This window comes from Nannobrachium achirus (genome assembly GCF_963921795.1).
Source record: "Nannobrachium achirus genome assembly, chromosome: 3".
In the NCBI taxonomy this organism is placed as follows: Eukaryota; Metazoa; Chordata; class Actinopteri; order Myctophiformes; family Myctophidae; genus Nannobrachium; species Nannobrachium achirus.
This window is the reverse complement of record NC_137812.1, coordinates 75,458,192-75,476,793: the sequence shown is the minus strand read 5'-3', so window position 1 is coordinate 75,476,793 and position 18,602 is coordinate 75,458,192. Positions and strand designations below refer to the sequence as shown.

At 43.2% G+C, this 18,602-nt stretch overlaps 1 protein-coding gene across 1 annotated transcript in view; it reads left to right on the top strand.

The window, feature by feature from the left end:
* Nucleotides 1–18,602, top strand: part of LOC308282456 (voltage-dependent T-type calcium channel subunit alpha-1H-like) — a gene marked incomplete at its 3' end in the record, with an annotated part of 293,092 nt that overhangs the window by 149,819 nt on the left and 124,671 nt on the right. Inside the window, exon 16 of the mRNA XM_080722802.1 lies at nt 17,823–17,907. Coding sequence (XP_080578928.1) covers nt 17,823–17,907 — 85 coding nt within the window. The remainder of the gene's footprint in view (nt 1–17,822; nt 17,908–18,602) is intronic.

The window sequence follows — 18,602 nt, the reverse complement described above, 5'->3', positions numbered from 1 at the left end:
TGGCAACCCTTGGTTGCCATGCCAACCCTGGGGGCATGGCCTCACGTGATTGGTCAATACACGAGCCAATGATTCTCACATTTCACCTGGTAGAACAGTGCCAAAAATATCTGTGTTTTGGAGGTCCACAGCCATTGGTCCACACAAGTGCACTAAAGTTTTGTGTCTCCACAGGTCTGTTGATCCGTGTTTTGTAAATCCACAGCTTGTGTTTTGTAAATACACAGCTGTGTCTTTCAGATCCACAGGTCTGTATCAGTAATTCACAACTTGTATTTTAAATCCACAGAAAGATTTGCAACTTGTGTTTTTATTTTGTGATCCACAGAAAAGATTTGCAACTTGTGTTTTCATTTTTGATCCACAGAAAAGATTTGCAACTTGTGTTTTTATTTTGTGATCCACAGTTTGAGATTTGTAGAAATATGAGATTTGTAAAATACTGTGAATTGCAAAAAATGTGTGAATTTTATTTTGCGGTGCACAAAACATGCACACACGTGTGATTTTTTTTAAAAATACGTGTGAATATTTTTAAAACACGTGTGAGTATTTATTTTGCTGTGCACAAAACATTCACACGCGTGTGAATATTTTTAAAACACGCACAAGGTATATTGGCACTAAATTCGCTCCATATGGAGGACGCATCTCTGACTGTCACTGAGGACACAAAGTAACTGAGTACATTTACTCCAGTACCGTTCAACTCTTTCACTAGTGGCGTTTCCATAAAGCCACTTTTTGCGCATTAACGGCTTATTCGCTAAATCTTTTTATGGAAACACTTCAAAATGCGAATAAACTTTCATTATCTGCAAAAAAAATTATCCGCTTGGAGGAGGAGGATTTTGAGCCTTTATCGAATAAACTAAATGCGCAAAAGTGAATGGAAACGGGTCAGACAATAAATGCGAATAAAATATGACGTTTTGGTCCACATCGTCCTCCTATAACACTTTCCCCGGCCGCTTAATTAACGTCCATTGTATAGCGTTAGCCCACAAAACAAACCGGTTGTTACACACGGAGTGACCCTTCGTCATCACACTGTGTTGCGCGTGCCAAGTGGCCGTACAAGCACACAGCAGATCGCATATGCGATGCTGCAGGATGCAGTCTGCCCGGAGGACTCAACTGGGCGGCGGGCCGGCCGCCTCGGCTCGGGGACGCCACTCGGGGCGCCCCGGCCGGGGTCGCTTTCTCTGTGCTCCCGCCGGCTGCACTTTCTCCGCGGCGGTGCGTCGCGACCGGCTCTGGGTCGGGATGCGTGTGCAGCGAGTCACAGCAGTGCCCTCACGTCTCTCGGTCTGCAAGCCCGCGGGAAGTGTTTACAGCACGTTGGTCAGACGGACCCAGGCAGGATCTCCCAAGAATCGCATTTCATCAGTTAAATGGAAACGGGCTAAATTTGCTTTGTCTTAATGCGTATTTCTGATAATTCGCTTCCCTAATTCGAATAAGTTTATGGAAACATGGCTATAGACCAGTAAGACTCCCTAATCGGGAGATAAGCGACCGTAGGTCGCTTATCTCCACAAATAGGGCAAAAATGTGTTTTTCCAAAATGTTCCTGATCCATGTTGATGACATGAGTGTAGACATACTGTGTAGTGATTTTCGTGATTTTAGGGCAAAATCTGTAGGAGCAGTATCCAAAAATGTGTTTTTAAAAATCGGCCTGAAGGTGGCGCTATATGGGACAGATTCATGTTGATGGGATGAGTGTAGACATACTGTGTAGCGATTTGCGTGATTTTAGGGCAAAAACTGTAGGAGCAGTGTCCAAAAATGTGTTGTAAAAATCGGCCTGAAGGTGGCGCTAGAAGAGGGCCATGTGAGAAATGAGGGGTGGGGTCTCCGCGTTGCCTTGGCGGACGAATAGGTACCTCCCGGACGCTCCTAGGCCGAGTTAGGGCATTTTATGTGAGCTGCAGTGGAGGGGGTCCTCCACTGGGGGCGCCACCACTTTTGCATCCGTCCTGGAGCACCAGGAGTCGGTGGTCCCCGGGAATTCCCCGTGAGCAGCCCCGTTGGGGTGGTCATTTGGTCATTTTTGCACATTTGGTCATTTTTTACATATGGGGGTCCCCCAGGGACCTGGGGGTCCCTGGAGCTCGGGGGGTCCTTGGAGGTTGTAGTTTGGCAGGCAAGGAGTGTGTGTGCAAAATCTGGCATGGATCGGGTCAACGGTTGCGGAGATATGAGCAGGGAAAAAGTGTGACGTGTGACGTGTGACCACATTTGGTCATTTTTTACATCTGGGGGTCCCTGGGGGTCCCTGGGGCTCCGGGCGTCCTTGGAGGTTCTAGTTTGGCAGTCAAGGAGTGTGTGTGCAAAATTTGGCATGGATGGGGGCAACGGTTGTGGAGATATGAGCAGGGCAAAAGTGTGACGGACTCACTCACTGACTCACTCACTCACCCACGGACAGCCGGTGGAGGTTTTGGTAGTAAATGCGACCTACGGTCGCAACTATGACGAGCGCTCGTCACGTGTCACATAGCGGTTCTATCTGTCTGTCATTCAATGTTACATGAGTTCAAAAAGAAGCATCTCCTTGGTAAATGGTAAAATGGTAAATGGTGCATTTATATAGCGCTTTTAATCCAAAGCGCTTTACATAGATTGTGCATTACATTCACCCATTCACACACACATTCATACACCGGTGGCAGAGGAAGCCATGCAAGGCACCAACCTGCTCACCGGAGGCAATTAGGGGTTCAGAGTCTTGCCCAAGGACCCTTCGACATTAACTCAGGGGGAGCCCGGATTCGAACTGGGAACCCTTCGGGATTTATACCCTTCGTGCTCTAATACCAGTTTCTCTACCCCTGAGCTATGCCCTCTACCCCTGAGCTATGCCGCCCCTGGAAATAAGTGCAAGAGTGCAAGAAATAAGTGCAAGAGTTACATGAGTATCCTTTTAGTTGACCTTGTACCAGTGAACTGTACCTTTCCCTATGCAAACTTCTTATCAATCAAAGACCGCCGCGGCGAGCGCTCGTCAAGTCCTGATTTAGTCCAAGACTGAGCCCAGAGGAGAGGGGTGAGGAGGCCTCACCGCAACCACAGGACCAACGGCTTTTGCTCTGGATTCTCGTATCGGGGCAGTAAATTAGTTCATTCTTATCCACAACTTTCCAACATCCCATCATGCATTGCGTAGAAGGCGAGCGGCATTTCCGGCGTCGCAGCCGAGTGTGATCTACAAGCTCACAACGGTTGCATCTGCGACGCGACGTGAGCTTGTATGTCTGCTGTTAACCGGAAGTGTCCCGCAGATAATGCTACAGTAAAGTCTTGCGGAAACAGGTGGATATTTCAGCCCAGAATAACCACACATGCTTAGATTGACCATACCATTTATTGCAATGAGATAACCATTTATTGCAATGATATTGCATTTAGTTTGGCGCTGTAGCTCTGGGCATCATCTGGGAATGCCCATACTGTATATGGACATTTTATTTATTTTATCCTTTATTAACACTTCGCCAGCCGAAATAGAATGGCTTGTTGGTAGATTAGCTGTGAAATTTCTATTATTATATTATGATCTGAACTGCAGCGCTGAAGGTCTGCATTCATTCAAGACCTTCAGCGCTATATCACGTGGTCTTCATCCCCCATAAATATCACGCGATCCCCGTTGTATTCTCACCACAGTCCCCAGCGAAATTCCTCAGTCTGCATTGGCTTAGAGTGGCGGTTTCGGCCGACACATCTTCTCCCCGTGCGTTTCGCGTGCGCGATCCGTTCACGTAAATGTGTGACTCTACAGTAAATATGAACATTTTTGCTAGCTTAGCCCCCAGCACTCCAGCTGTGCTAGCACTAATGTCTAAACAGAAAACGGACGGGAGCAGGGAAGCTATTACAGGGAAAGGACCTGACGTCACTTCTGCTTCATGTCAGACGAGCCATGCGCTATCGATGGACAAGCGGTGACTAGGGAAGGTTAGACGATCGCCGATTTTCGGATAAAAATCATTTATTTCGTTTTTAATGACAGTACGGTAAAAGACGGCGCGGCTGAGACATCCTTGCTCAGATGTCCGGTACGGTTTTAATATTAAGTGGCTCCCCGTGGCTTGGAAAGGGTTAATATATATCCATATACATATATGGACTCAATATTAAGATTTTCAGGGAAGGTAGGATGTAAATCAGAGTAAAGCAGGCTCTTGGGCCAGTTAGGGCCTGGGATTGATGACATCAGAAATCTCCATATATGGGCATAAAAGGGATTTGTTTCTGGGGAGATGGCAACAACAACACATTCTGCCTTCCATATATAAAAGAACTTCCGCAGGCTCAATTTAATTTAGAAAAAAAGAAGAAAAAGTTAAAAGTTGAAATGTGTTCGGTAAATACAAGGATTTGTGCCTGAAGTTATTTACTTCTGAAAGTTCATACTGTGTGCTTGCGTGCGTGTGTGCGTGCGTGCGTGGTCGTGCGTGTGCGCATACCTCTCTAATCTTTGTTTTGCTTCATAAACACATTCTCAGAAGTCTCCCATAATCCGCACGTACGCACACACACGCACACACACACACACACACACACACACACACACACACACACACACACACACACACACACACACACACACACACACACACACTATATACATAGAGTATATAAATGATGACAGCTTGTTGGTTCTTCTGGTAGAAGTTGTGCTGACAGAACACTTTATCCCTGAATGATTCTGTCATCTGTTCCCCTCACTTGAACCCATATTTCTTTTGCGGAGGAAACAGCAGATCCACAAGCTCACAGCGAGCTTGTGGATCTGCTGTTTTTCACTGAAGATGTTTAATGTCGAGCGTAAACAGAAAGGTCACTCCTAGTACAGAGCCTTGAGGAACCCCGCCCCACAGCGGTTCACCGTTTAAACCAGAGGTTCTCAAAGTGTGGTCCGGGGACCCCCTGGGGTCCTTTTTTTGCAAAGGAGTGTATTCGTCCACTCCTCCCAGTGGGACGTGCATCGAGGACCTTCCTATAGGCGCTCGGGGGGCATCCGTACTAGATGCCCCAACCACCTAAGCTGACACCTTTCCAAGTGTAGGAGCAGCGGTTCTACTCCAAGTCTCTCTCGAGTGACTGAACTTCTCACCCTACAAAGATTGCTTGGTATTCAGAGAGATTTGTCTTCTGGCTCAGTTCTCTTTTCCTCTGATGATTAAGGTAATATCTCAGAGAAATGTCCTGTAGGGCATTAACGACTCAAGTTCTTTTTTCAAGTCAACTCGACTTACAATATAGTTGAAGTTGAATCGATCCATCATTTTATGACGTCATCAGTACCGTTGGGGGGGGGGGGACGGGGGGGGACTGTCGGCGGAGAAACCACAGACACACCGCTGTTCAACTTGAGCAACTTGTATTAAAGATCTGTGTCTTGACAACATTCATTATAAAACATAGTAGGCCAACGATCTACAAGCTCACAGAGCATATTATGATCACAGCAGTTGCAGCCCATGATCAAGCGAAGCCTAATTCATGTATTCTCCGTCCTGCGATGCAGAGAATAGCAGACCTCCAACCGATATTTTTACTTTTTTTTTTTTTTTTTACCGACCCCCCGGCCCCTTAGCCTACCGGCCCAAGGGGTAAATGCCCGGTATGCCAGATGGCCAGCCTCCTAAATACTCAAGATATATGTTCTCGTTTTTTTTCCCCTTCTGAAACATTTCCTAAGTATGAAATAATATACAATTATACCACTCTGACTGCATTTATAGGTCAAATTGACAGGTACATTCTTTCAACAGACAATAGAACCGCCGCTGGCAGCAGGGGAGGAGGTGTTGCTCTCCTGGGCAAAAAGGGAGAGAATTTACCTGTCAATTTGACCTATAAATGCAGTCAGAGTGGTAGTTTTTTATTTTCAGTCACCCGAGTGTTAAGCCTTGCTGTGAGACACAGGCTGTACACAGGCTGCTGGTTAGAGTGTCCGTCCTGAGACTGGGAGTCAAATTGATGACAGAAAACACACACAGTATGTCATAAAACCCACTGCACAATAAAAAGGTGTTTACAATAGAAAGGTCAGGTAGAGGTAAAGACAGGCTTTGTTTTCTTTGAGCAGTGTCTGCTGTGGGGGGGGGGGGGGGGGGGGGGGGGGGGGGGGTGGGGGCGTCCATGTTGGATGGAAACCAGACCTTCTTCCACGTGTCCATTAACCCATGTGACCTGTCACACTGTACTGTTACCAGGCATGTGCACACATAGACACAGTGGCGTCAGTTCAGCAAAAGTTAGGGTATGGCAAAGATGGGACTCCTCATGGATAAAGAGGCATTACATTTTGTATAACAGGGTTATATTGTGATAATAGCAGATCTACATGCTCACAACGCCTCGCAGTCTGAAAATACAAATTGTGTCTGTTTTTTTACACAGGTTTCTACGGTTTCTTGGGCTGGATATGGCAGCCTGGAACGGTTGTTCAAGTGCAGCTAAACTTGGCATGTTAGTAAATGTGCCACAATTAACAATAATGCATTGCACCTGTGCAGCTGACCTGCGAAACCTGGGAATATACCATTCTGTCAAGATGGGGAGAATACAAGTGTGGAGAATATAATTATAATACTTTGTTAAAGTGACCATTTTGTTACATTTTGCATTCATACAGTGGGTTACAACATTTAGCGTCGCCAAGTCTAAAATGACACCTAGAGGTGTCAAGAGGTGCCTAGAGGTACCTCTGTCAAACACGCCTCCAAATTCTTAGCCGCGCCCCCTAGAAATGTGATATTTTATTTCAACGTGTAGTGTGGCTGTTCAGCCACGGGGTGGCGATTCTTCAATATGAGTCGACTATTCGAGTCTATTACTTGTTGGTTACTTGTTATCTCTACCTGCATTGTGAGCTTGTAAATAGTTTCTTTTCAAGTTATTTTTGCACTCAAATTGTAATTATTTGTTTAACCCATTTAGGCCTAGGATTATTGACTGCTTTAACTATTGAAAAATAGCAAATATACAAGCACATGTAGATCTGCTATTTTTTTTAAATCATGTTTTTTTTTGCAAGTCTTTGAATATATCTACTTAAAAGCGAACATTTGTAACTCAAATATTTGCTTCTGGGGGGTCCCTGGAATAACATATTTTGAGATGGGGGGTCCGTGGCCAAATACCTGTAATTTTGGGGGTCCTTCACATGAAAAGGTTTGAGAACAGCATGATTTCGATTTTAGAGGAAGGATTTAGAAGTCGGGTCAAAGATCGGGTCAAAGATATTCAAAGACTTGCACTCATTTTCACAATTTTTCAAAAATAGCAGATCTACAAGCTCACAACACCTCACACTGCAAAGTGTTGTGAGCTTGCAGATTGGCTATTTTCGGCAAATACTTTAGGTGTGGAGGGGAAAAAAGAGCATACTAAGCAGTAAGCACAGAGGTTGAGGTACAAAGGGTTGTGGGGGTCCCTGCTTCATCTCTCTCTCAACTAAGGGGTCCTTGATCTGAAAACGTTGAAGATCCCTTTGCAAAACAACTCTTTGCCATCAAATCTCTTAACATGTTCACAAAATGGAACTCGTGTTTTCATTTGGTAAACACAGCCATATTTTCACATGACACACACATGCATTCATTGAATAAACACAACTAGCTTTTGGCTGAACACTACCAAGCATGAACAGAACACTGAAGAGCAAAATTGAAAACACAATTGTCGAAATGGAACACACTGAATGAATGTCAATTACTCTGGTAAATGAACCAATTCCCTTTTTGTAAAATGACCCAGTGTATGCCCACTTCTCTCATAGACAAACATAAAACAGCACACAAATATGCAGACAAAACATTTTATTGACTGTAGGTCTAAAGGTTTACCCCCAAACACTCCAAACAAGCCCACAACGCGTTGTGTGCTTGTAGATCGGCTGTTTTCAATAGTTTTGTGCGACAGTCTTGTATGATGTAGCATGGCTTTTCTTTACCAAAAGCCGTACACATTTGAAACTTGGAGATACAAGTTTTCTGCCCGACAGTGACGATATTTTAGTGATTATGTTGCGAGGAAAACGTTGAGCCATTACATAATAGCCATTTTGGTTAGAACTGACTGAAAATAACTTTGTACTTTATATAATAAATAATATTTTTTCAAGTGTCCAAATAAATTCAAAATATTATCAAATGATCTCGCGGCACCCCTGGACTGCCGTCGTGGCACCCCAGGGTGCCCCATCACCCACTTTGAAAACCCCTGGCCTAGAGTGCCGCATGAAGCCCTGACAGGCCTCAAAGCCCACATCTCCATAAGCCTCCTCCATGGCCTGAAGCAGTGGGACCTGGCTCTGAATTGCTCGCCTGACCCGAAAGTTTAGAGATTTGAATATTTGTGTGTTGTGGATTGATGCTATGAGATTTTATGTGAGAAGTGTGTGCAAACCTGAAAAGTGTGTCTTGTGTTTTGACAACAAGGTGATGTGAAATTTACATCAGAGTGTAAAGAAGGAAAGTCAGAGTCTAATATGATAAGGAAATCTAAAGTAGTAACAAATTGAGTCAAGCGATTGGGGACAGAAGTAAAGGTTGTGAAAATTGTGCCAAATTTAAAAAAAATGTGTTTTAGCAATCGAAAAAAAACTGTAAGCTGATTTTGATACTATATACTGTATGTATATATATATTCTAGGGCTGGGAGAGAGAGAGAGAGAGAGAGAGAGAGAGAGAGAGAGAGGCGGAGAAGTCATCAAATGACAGAACGTTGTGACACAAACAATTACAAAATAATTGGTTCACACACTGTCCCAAAACAACATAAACGTGACATAATAATAATAAGCTAAATATAAGGAAACGAAAAAGACACAACTTTTGTTCACATGTTCAATTGAAATTGTTCTTTATTTGGAAACAAGGCAGTAGGCAACATTTTTCCAATAGCCTCATAAAGTTGTTCATAAAGATGTATTAGTTGTCCCAGACACCTGGACAAACATTTGATTGTGGTTTAATAATAATAATGTAATGCCATCATGGTCATAAATGTAGGCCTAATGCCTGTAGAAATCCTTCTCCATTCCTCCTCTTCTGGTAAATGTCAACGTCTCAGAAGAAGATGTGACAGCGAGGAGGTTTTTGAGAACCAAGCCTCTGACATGACCAATCGCTTTTGCTTTTGTGAAAGGGTCCCTTTCTAATTACAGAGTGAAAGGTCAAGTTAAAATGTCAAACTATTATTTACCACACTGTTTTTCAATACTTTTCGGTAATCATGACATTTTGTGAGAAAACATACGTTTACATTGCCAAAGCAAGTGTCAAAAAATTAAATAAAAACAGTCTATAAGGGAGAACATCACATGGAACATATACAGTAGGACGGTTGGAGGGGGAGCAGCTGACCATATAGGCGACCCTCTAGACAAGCTAATTGCTTCCAATACACAAGTATCTGTGCCAAACATGTTGAACCAGTTCTATTGTCCGCCCGTGTTGAATTGACGGCACACGCAGGCTTCATTGGTGTACTGAGTACATTTACTCGAGTAGGCTATTTTTATTCCACTACAATCTTTTGAAAACAGTTAGATACTTTGCAAATTTCGATTATTAGGCTATAAAGGCATACAACCACTTCAGCCCTACATTTAGGCCATTTGAAAATACAAGCTCACAATATTGCTTAATCTGCTCAAATATTTGTATAATCTACAAATGGTAGGCTACATTTGTGAAATGACTAGACTATAGGCTCCGTTTTCTTTATACAGCCTACATTTTGATACCAAAACGTCATTACGTTTTTGGTAAGATGTGACAATACTTTTCGGTAATCATGACATTTTGTGAGAAAACATACGTTTACATTGCCAAAGCAAGTGTCAAAAAATTAAATAAAAACAGTCTATAAGGGAGAACATGGAACATATACAGTAGGACGGTTGGAGGGGGAGCAGCATAGCTGCATCACAGACAGCCAGGAATGTGGGGGAGGGCTTTGACGCTGTTTGGGACAAAGCAAAGGTTTACAGTTGAAACACTGATGGAGTGGAGGACTTCTTAAAAAGAGTAAAACAGTACTTGCTTTTAAATAAACGTATTCAAGATGACATACCGGTACATGCTTTTAAGCTACTTGAAGTACAAATAAAAGTAAAAGTACTCAAGTACATTTACTCAGTTACTGTCCACCGCTGGCCGCTGGCTGCTGGATGTCATAGCACCCCCTCCCCTGCTGCATAACAGTGCAGTCTGTCAGACTAACCGAAAATGTATTATTATTAGCTATTATTTGTGTTGTTGTAGGCCTAATTGAAACCCAGAAAATAGCCTAAACTGAACACATAGTGATCTATTAGCCCAAACCTCATTTGAAAAATGTCAGGAGTATATGAAAGCCTTTTAAAAATGTCTATAGCATATTGGCTATAAAACATTTATTGGTTTATAGACAAAACAAGACAGACAGACAGACAGACAGACAGACAGACAGACAGACAGACAGACAGACAGACAGACAGACAGACAGACAGACAGACAGACAGACAGACAGAATAAACAGTCCAGTGTCAGTCCACTGTTAGACTGAAATAAATCATGTCCATTATGAGCTTGCAGATCGGCTATTTCGCTTTTTTTCTCCAGTGCGTCCAGCCTCCTCTTAAGGCACGCATGTTGCTTTCATCATCATCATACCATTTAAATATTAAAACAGCGAAATTAAACAAATGTATTTGCTAATCAACATCAGACTCAGTAGCCTAAACTTGACATTTGTTTAAAAGCATTCCTTTCTCCCTGGCTTTTGTTTCAATGTTAATATTATAGATTTAGATTCCTAGGCAACCAACCAGCAGCATTGGACAATAAAGTCTACATTACATGATAAAGTTTACACCGCTCTGACTTCTGACAGTGCCTGTCAATCAGTTCACACAGCTGCAGTATGTTAGATTGAGTAGACCTCACCACATGAAAGGCAGAGGCACGCATGGACTTTTAATAGCCTAATCATAAGCTAAATGCTCGGGTCTCTCTGAACCTCGGAAATAAACGGATTTCAGGACAATGTCACAGGTCTAAAAAAAAACAAAAAAAGAATCCGAACGGGACGGAACTGGACAAGACCATTACGGGGCCACTCGGGTTTGGTTTTGTAATTTGGCATAACAAATATATTTCTATTGAATATATTATAGGCTTGACCATTTCTCTCTCTCTCTCTCTCTTCTGTTGGATAATTAGAGAAAGCGCATATATCTGACATGGCCGAACAAGGAACGCTGTCTGTCAGACAGACCCATGATGTTTACCAGGATAAGAAATAACACTAGAAAAGTTGTTATTTTGATAGAGAAATAGCCCATCCCCGTAGATAATGTCCAGAAATATGCTCCATAGGCTATAAATGTTCCGACCTTCATCTTCCAGGTGACTTTTGTTGGTGTTTCACTTCACCTCGCTAAAAACCTCCTTTTGCGGGACTCATTGAAATATGCGAACAGACGATAATAATATGGATTTGGGAGCATAGCCTAATTACAAAGCATGTCTCATTAAAAACAATATATATTTTATAGTTGAAGGGTAAATACACAGTATAGGCCTATGTAGGCTGGGAACATGACACAGTTCAGTTGAGATTTTTTTTTATTATTTTGGAGGTGGGGGTAGAATACTGTATAGGCTACAGTAGAGCTACATCACGAGTAGACATACAGCCTTTGCAGACAGCCAGGATGTGGAGGCGGGCTTTGACGCTGGGTGACGCCCTGCTCACATTGAAAGGGACAAAGCCGACGTGTGATATCGGCTGAGTGCCAGGAATGCAGTTTGGCCAGTGCTCTCATAACTGTATGCTCAATCCCTCAGGCGCCCCCTGGACTACATGATTATAAATGTTTATAATTGAGAACTGAGAGGTGCAGTAATCAATGATATATAGACACTGTGAAGTAATGACCACCAAATTGAATTTGTAAATACTAAAGTAAAATACAAATACCTCAACATTGAACTCAAGTAATTCTTAGAACTTAGGTAATACATCATTACACCAACACCAATTACATCAAATGCAAAGAAATAGTAGAATTAGTTGGCTAATCTAAGAAAAACATGGGTAGACACATGTTTTCAAACCAACAAGGAAACAAAGACAGACAAGCGAACAGCAGAGCTTTTCCATAATGAAACATGCTCTCTCTGAAACAGTGGAACTGTTATTAAGTGCTGGTAATAAGCTCATTGTCATGTGAACTGTTAACTTTATAATTATCCGTTTTAGTCCCATAGCCAGTTTTAAATGGACCCTTACAAATACAAATGAGACATTTAATTAACATTTAATGAAAAAGTCCTATGCCAAAATGTATTTTTACACCATTTAAAGTATAATTACTCTCTAGTATCTACAGTAGTCTCTTCTGTGGTTCATTTCAATTCATTTCAATCCCCAGCAAAATAGTTAAACTAATTGCTCTGCTATGCCATCTAGTGTCACTTGACTGTATTGCAGAAGATAAGCTGAAAGGACGGCCTCCTATTTTTAGACACTCCCATCTCCAGAGAGACCGGTGGGTGTCCAGAGGTACCTACAGATACCTGAGGCGACTCAATTTTCTGTGAACCACTGTAGTTATTTTACTGTAATTTAACAACATACTAACCAGCACAGATAGACAAAGAGACATTCATGGATTTATATTTAAAAGTAAGTTTTATTTGGACCCAGGGTATGGCAGCTGCACACCCCTGCCATACCCAATTGACGCCCCTGCATAGACATCAAAGGGGGCTTGAGCCCCTGCCCCTTTTACCAGTCTGTAAAAAGTGTCCTCTCCAGACCATGAATGCAGTTTTTACTATGATGAAAGAAATGTAATCAGAAGGCAGCATTCAAGAGAATTGCCTTGTCCAAACTCTCCTGAACTTGAATGCAGCATCTTATGTTGAAAGAATTGCCCTCTCTGTGTGGAAATCAAACATCGAAAATAGCCGACTTCCTTGCGACGCGTTGTGAGCTTGGAGGTCTGCTAGTTTCACAATTTTCATCAAAAGGCCCTTTTAACATGGCCTCTCTAACATTCTCTCCACTTCCCTGACTGTGTGTGTGTGTGTGTGTGTGTGTCTGTGTGTGTGTGTGTGTGTGTGTGTGTGCGTGTGTGCGTGCGTGCGTGCGTGCGTGCGTGCGTGCGTGCGTGCGTGCGTGCGTGCGTGCGTGCGTGCGTGCGTGGGTGCGTGTCTGGAAGCCCTCAATGTACAGACGAGTGTGTGTACTATAATATAATAATGTACCAGTAAGACTCCCTAATCAGGAGATAAGCGACCGTCATGTCGCATACACAAACTTTAGAAGGCAATGGTAGCCAATCAGGAGGGAATATGGGAAATGGGACAGATCCATGTTGATAACATGACTTTAGAGATACTGTGTACCGCTTTGTGTGATTTTAGGGCAAAATCTGTAGGAGCAGTGTCCAAAAATGTGCAAGAATCCGCCTGATGGTGGCGCTAGAAGAGGGCCATGTGAGAAATGAGGGGTTGTGGTTTGGCAGCCAAGGAGTGTGTGTGCAAAGTTTGGCATGGATCAGGTCAACGGTGGCGGAGATATGAGTAGGGGAAAAGTGTGGCGTGACGGACAGACCGGCAGAGGTTTTGATAGTATCCTAGAGTGTGTGTAGTTTGAATGTACAGATTATTGTTTGATTGATTTATGGTTTGGTTCTTCTACTGTTAGACTGATGATTGGTTCTTGGTCTCCCTACGTTTTGACATGACTGTTTCTATGCATTTGGATATTTTCATTTGGAAATTCCATCAGAGGATAAATCCCTTGAGATGCACAGGGCCGGACTAACCATTGGACTAACCTGTGCTTAACAATTTGTACGCCAAACTCGTTCAGTAACGAGATACGGCCACTAGAGGTCACTCTGCCAAAAGGAGTTATCTTGTTCCTCAACGAGACAACAAAGGGTTAATGTGCAGCGTGCTGTGCGCATCCTGTGTTGTCTGTGAATGACCCTGGTCCATACGTCACACCGTGGCTCGCAGAGAGAGAAAATGGCACGACTAGGCTGCATTGATTTCCATTCTAGGCTGAAACATAAAAAGGGCTTTATCTCTGAATGAGGTGCAAAGAACGCCAGGGAAGCAGAGATCTGATTGTTTTCACGGCGACACTTTACCGCGATGGTCGGCCCCGGTTTGGATTTTAGTTTCGCGAGCGTTTGTAAACAAATGGATTATCCTCCTCAATCGTCAGCGGACACCCACGTGCACACGCACAAAGCTTCCAAGGCTCTTCAAAATAAAGCGTGAGTGAACGGCTGGGGGTGTTGGGGGGGGTTGTGCGTGCATGCGTGCCGTGTGGTCGACGGTCTGGCGGGTCGGCCAGCGGCGCCGGGGGGGCCCTTTGATTTGGAGAAGCGCCAGGGCCTGGGGGGGGGGGGGGGGCAGGGCCCGGGGATTCTTACATCGTCACTGGAGAAGTGGAGATGCATCATCTGGTCTTCCAGGCTCAACACACAAACAATGACATGAAACGATCACATAACAATCTACAACACATTGACAACACATATAAGGGTTTTCACACCGTCCAGACCGTTCTATATCTGTTACACATGCATTCTATACATAATAATGATAGATAAAATAAGGTAGCCTAAATGAAAAATGAACTGTCCAAATACAATTTAAAAGAAAAACAATCAATTATATAAGACAGGGATCAAAAACAGGAACAGTTGCATTTAAGTTTTGAAAACAGGAAATGAGGTAATTGATCTAAGAAGTGAAGTAGGTAATTTATTCCAGTCAGTAGGAGCTTTAAACTTAAATGAACGTCTCCCAATTTCTTTCTGAATACCAGGTTCTTCAGAATAAGGTTGTTGAGTATGTCTCATTAATACCATGTGTTGTCCTTGCTAGATTAAGAGTGTCTGCTAAACTAAATGCCTCCATGGTAAATTGTTCCACCTCTGAAGGAGTAGTGGTGTCTCTCAGTCTCACCAGCAAACAAGTGTAAAGTGATTTATGAAGGTTTTTTATCCTTTTAAATCGTGAGCCTTGAGCAGGTGCACACACTTGTCAACATGGTGTAACATGATTATCCACAGTGCTGGTGGGCTCCAAAGGCTCTGTGGTCTGTTTGTGTTCGGTGAAAAAGGAATCCCGCAGATCAGCCAGTGCATTGAAGAACAGCTGTGTATTTGACACACAGTATGAGAGATCAGTCTGGAGAATACACCCTGCACACTGTCTGAGAAAATATGAATCCTGAAGACGTTTTTGCTATTTTTGAATTGGAATCCTGAAATTAGTATTTAACTTCAAATAATAATAATAATACATTTTATTTACCAGTGTGTGATTTTAGGGCAACATTTGTAGGAGCAGTGTCCAAAAATGTGTTTTTCAAGAATCGGCCTCATGGTGGCGCTAGAAGAGGGCCATGTGAGAAATGAGGGGTGGAGGTTGTGGTTTGGCAATAAATAAATAAAATCGCACCCGTGCGAAGTGAGCGGTGCAAACTAATTCCTGCAAGGGCGCCTGCGCGAATCAGTGTTGATAGGCATGCATGGCAATATTCTTTGTGTTGTGTATGATGTCAGTCTGGAGGTCTGCTCAGACTATATAAGGTTTTCGTGTGTCCTGACCTTTGCACCAGCTCAAAATGAACACCAACCAGGATTCGAAACAGCAATCATAGACTACAGGGTTTAATGTAGCGTGGTCGCTGTCTTGAATCTTGGGTGGGGGTCGATTTGCGCCAGAAAGTTCCAGGATATGCGGTTGGGCAAACAAAACAGACAGAGGGCAGAACGGAGAGGGGATCAGACAGACAGAAAGATGGAAGGACCTTTCCTGAACTTTAAACCGGCACAAATCTTTCCTAAACTTTAAACTGGCAGATTGAACAACACACAGGATTCAAAACAGTAATCATAGCCTGCAAGGGTAATGTAGCGTGGTTGCTGTTTCGAATCCTGTGTGGTGTTCAATCTGTTAGTTTAAGGTTTAGGAGAGGTCCAGGATATGAAACAACCTGGCCATTACGCCTGGACCTTTCATGAACTTTAAACCGGTCTCAAGTGCAAGTGTAATGGCCAAGACAGATCTAAATTAACATGAACAACACAGCATTTGATTGGTCTGTTCTGTTTGGCTAACACATGTCGTCATGAGTAGAACGGTTTCTGATTGGTCGATTCTAATGTTTAGTTACTCAACTAGCCAATCGATGAAGAATGAAAGAATCGTCCCGTGCTAATATGTTTTAACTAGATAAACCGAAAGTGAAATATAGGAGCGGTTTGCACCGCTCAATAATAACATCTGGCAGTAAAACTGTTAAGGACATATCTGGGAATGCCCATATTTGATAATGTCCATATATGGGCATGTTTTGACATAATATTGTTGACTATCATGCAGGGGTCTCCATATATGAGTAACTGGTCCCATATACATCAATGGCCAGATGGCACCCTGAGGTCGCATGTCACCCTGAGGTGTCTTACTATTATAGACTAAAGTAATTGGAGTGGGTTGGAATTGTAAAATCAATAACATATCCGTACATACATAAGAACCGCCAGTTGCCCATGTATGGATCATTAGATTAGCGGGACTCCATTATATGTGATGAAAGACACAGACAGAAGCTTGTAGATCAAATGAAAAACGGAGCAGGAGGATTATGATGATTATCATCTACATGATGGAATAATCCTTATGATCCAATGTGACAGTCTCATATACTGTTCTATTAAAACCCATTTAGGCCTAGAATTATTGAATGCTTTAACCAGTGAAAAATAGCAGATATACAAGCTCACAGCGCGGCACCGAGTGCCGCGCTGCGAGCTTGTAGATCTGCTATTTTTTTTTTAAGTCGTGAAAATGTGTGCAAATCTTTGAATATATGTATTTTCAAAGCGAACATTTGTAACTCAAATTTTGATTCAGGGGGGGGGGGGGGGGGGTCCCTGGAACTAGATATTTTGAGATGGGGGTCTGTGGCCAAATAAATATCATTTTGGGGGTCCTTCACATGTAAAGGTTTGAGAACCACTGACATAGTAGTCTCTCAAGAACAGACTAACTGAGCTCCAGTTGAGTGAAAAGGACCTTTTCTTTGACGATGGCTGGCCAGATTGCTGAAATAGAAACACAGGTTTTTCAAAAAATCTTAGAAGGATTCAAAAGACACTTATAGAATCGGGTCAAAATTCTAATTTTCACGATTTTTCCAAAATATCAGATCTACAAGCTCGCAGCGCGGCACCGCTGTGAGCTTGTATATCTGCTATTTTTCAATAGTTAAAGCATAAAATAATGATACACAAAATGTGTACCCGTTCTAAATGGTTTAATGATGATTATTATATTGGATCATAAGGATTATTCCATCATGTAGGCCTCATGATAACCTCCTCCACCAGCTGTCAGTCAGTCAGTCAGTCTGTCAGTCAGTCACACGTCACACTTTTGCCCTGCTCATATCTCCACAACCGTTGCCCCGATCCATGCCAGATTTTGCATACACACTCCTTGCCTGCCAAACCACAACCTCTCACCCATCAATTCTCACATGGCCCTCTTCTAGCGCCACCATGAGGCCGGTTCTTGCAAAACACATTTTTGGACACTGCTCCTACAGATTTTGCCCTAAAATCACCCAAATCGGTACACACGTCTTATGTCAGGTGTGTCCAAATAATAATGAGAGTGTGTGTGTGTGTGTGTGTGTGTGTGTGTGTGTGTGTGTGTGTGTGTGTGTGTGTGTGTGTGTGTGTGTGCGTGTGTGCGTGTGTGTGTGTGCGTGCACAGGGTGATGCCAGCCGCTCAGAGGCAGATGATGAAGAGTCTCTGTCGTTCGAGGAAGAGGAGAAGATGAGAGAGCTGTATGCTACAGGTAACACACAGACATGCACACACGCACGCACACACACACACACACACACACACACACACACACACACACACACACACACACACACACACACACACACACACACACACACACACACACACACACGCACAAGCACACGCGCATGCACGCACGCACACACACACACACACACACACACACACACACACACACACACACACATACGCACGCACGCATGCACACACACGTGCACGCGCGCACACACACACACACACACACACACACACACACACACACACACACACACACACACACACACGCGCACACACACGCATGCAGTGGTGTAAAGTAACTAAGTACATTTACTTAAGTAGTGTACATAAGTACAATTCTGAGGTATTTCCAAAAGTACAATTCTGAGGTATTTCCAATTTCCAATACTTTTACTTCTACTCCACTACATCTCAGATCCAAATATTGTACTTTTACTCCAGTACAATTATTTGAAAACTTTAGTTACTTGTTACTTTGCAGGTATAAATTATAACATTATAACCTCCAGTTGAGGGCAAGACCAGAACATATGGGTGAACTACTCTACTTTAAACTAAAAAAGAAATAGTTGGTTTACAAATTTTCTGTTCCCAGGGCACGCGTGTGCACGCACGCACGCTCGCACGCACGCACGCACGCACGCACGCACACAGCAGTGGTAAAGT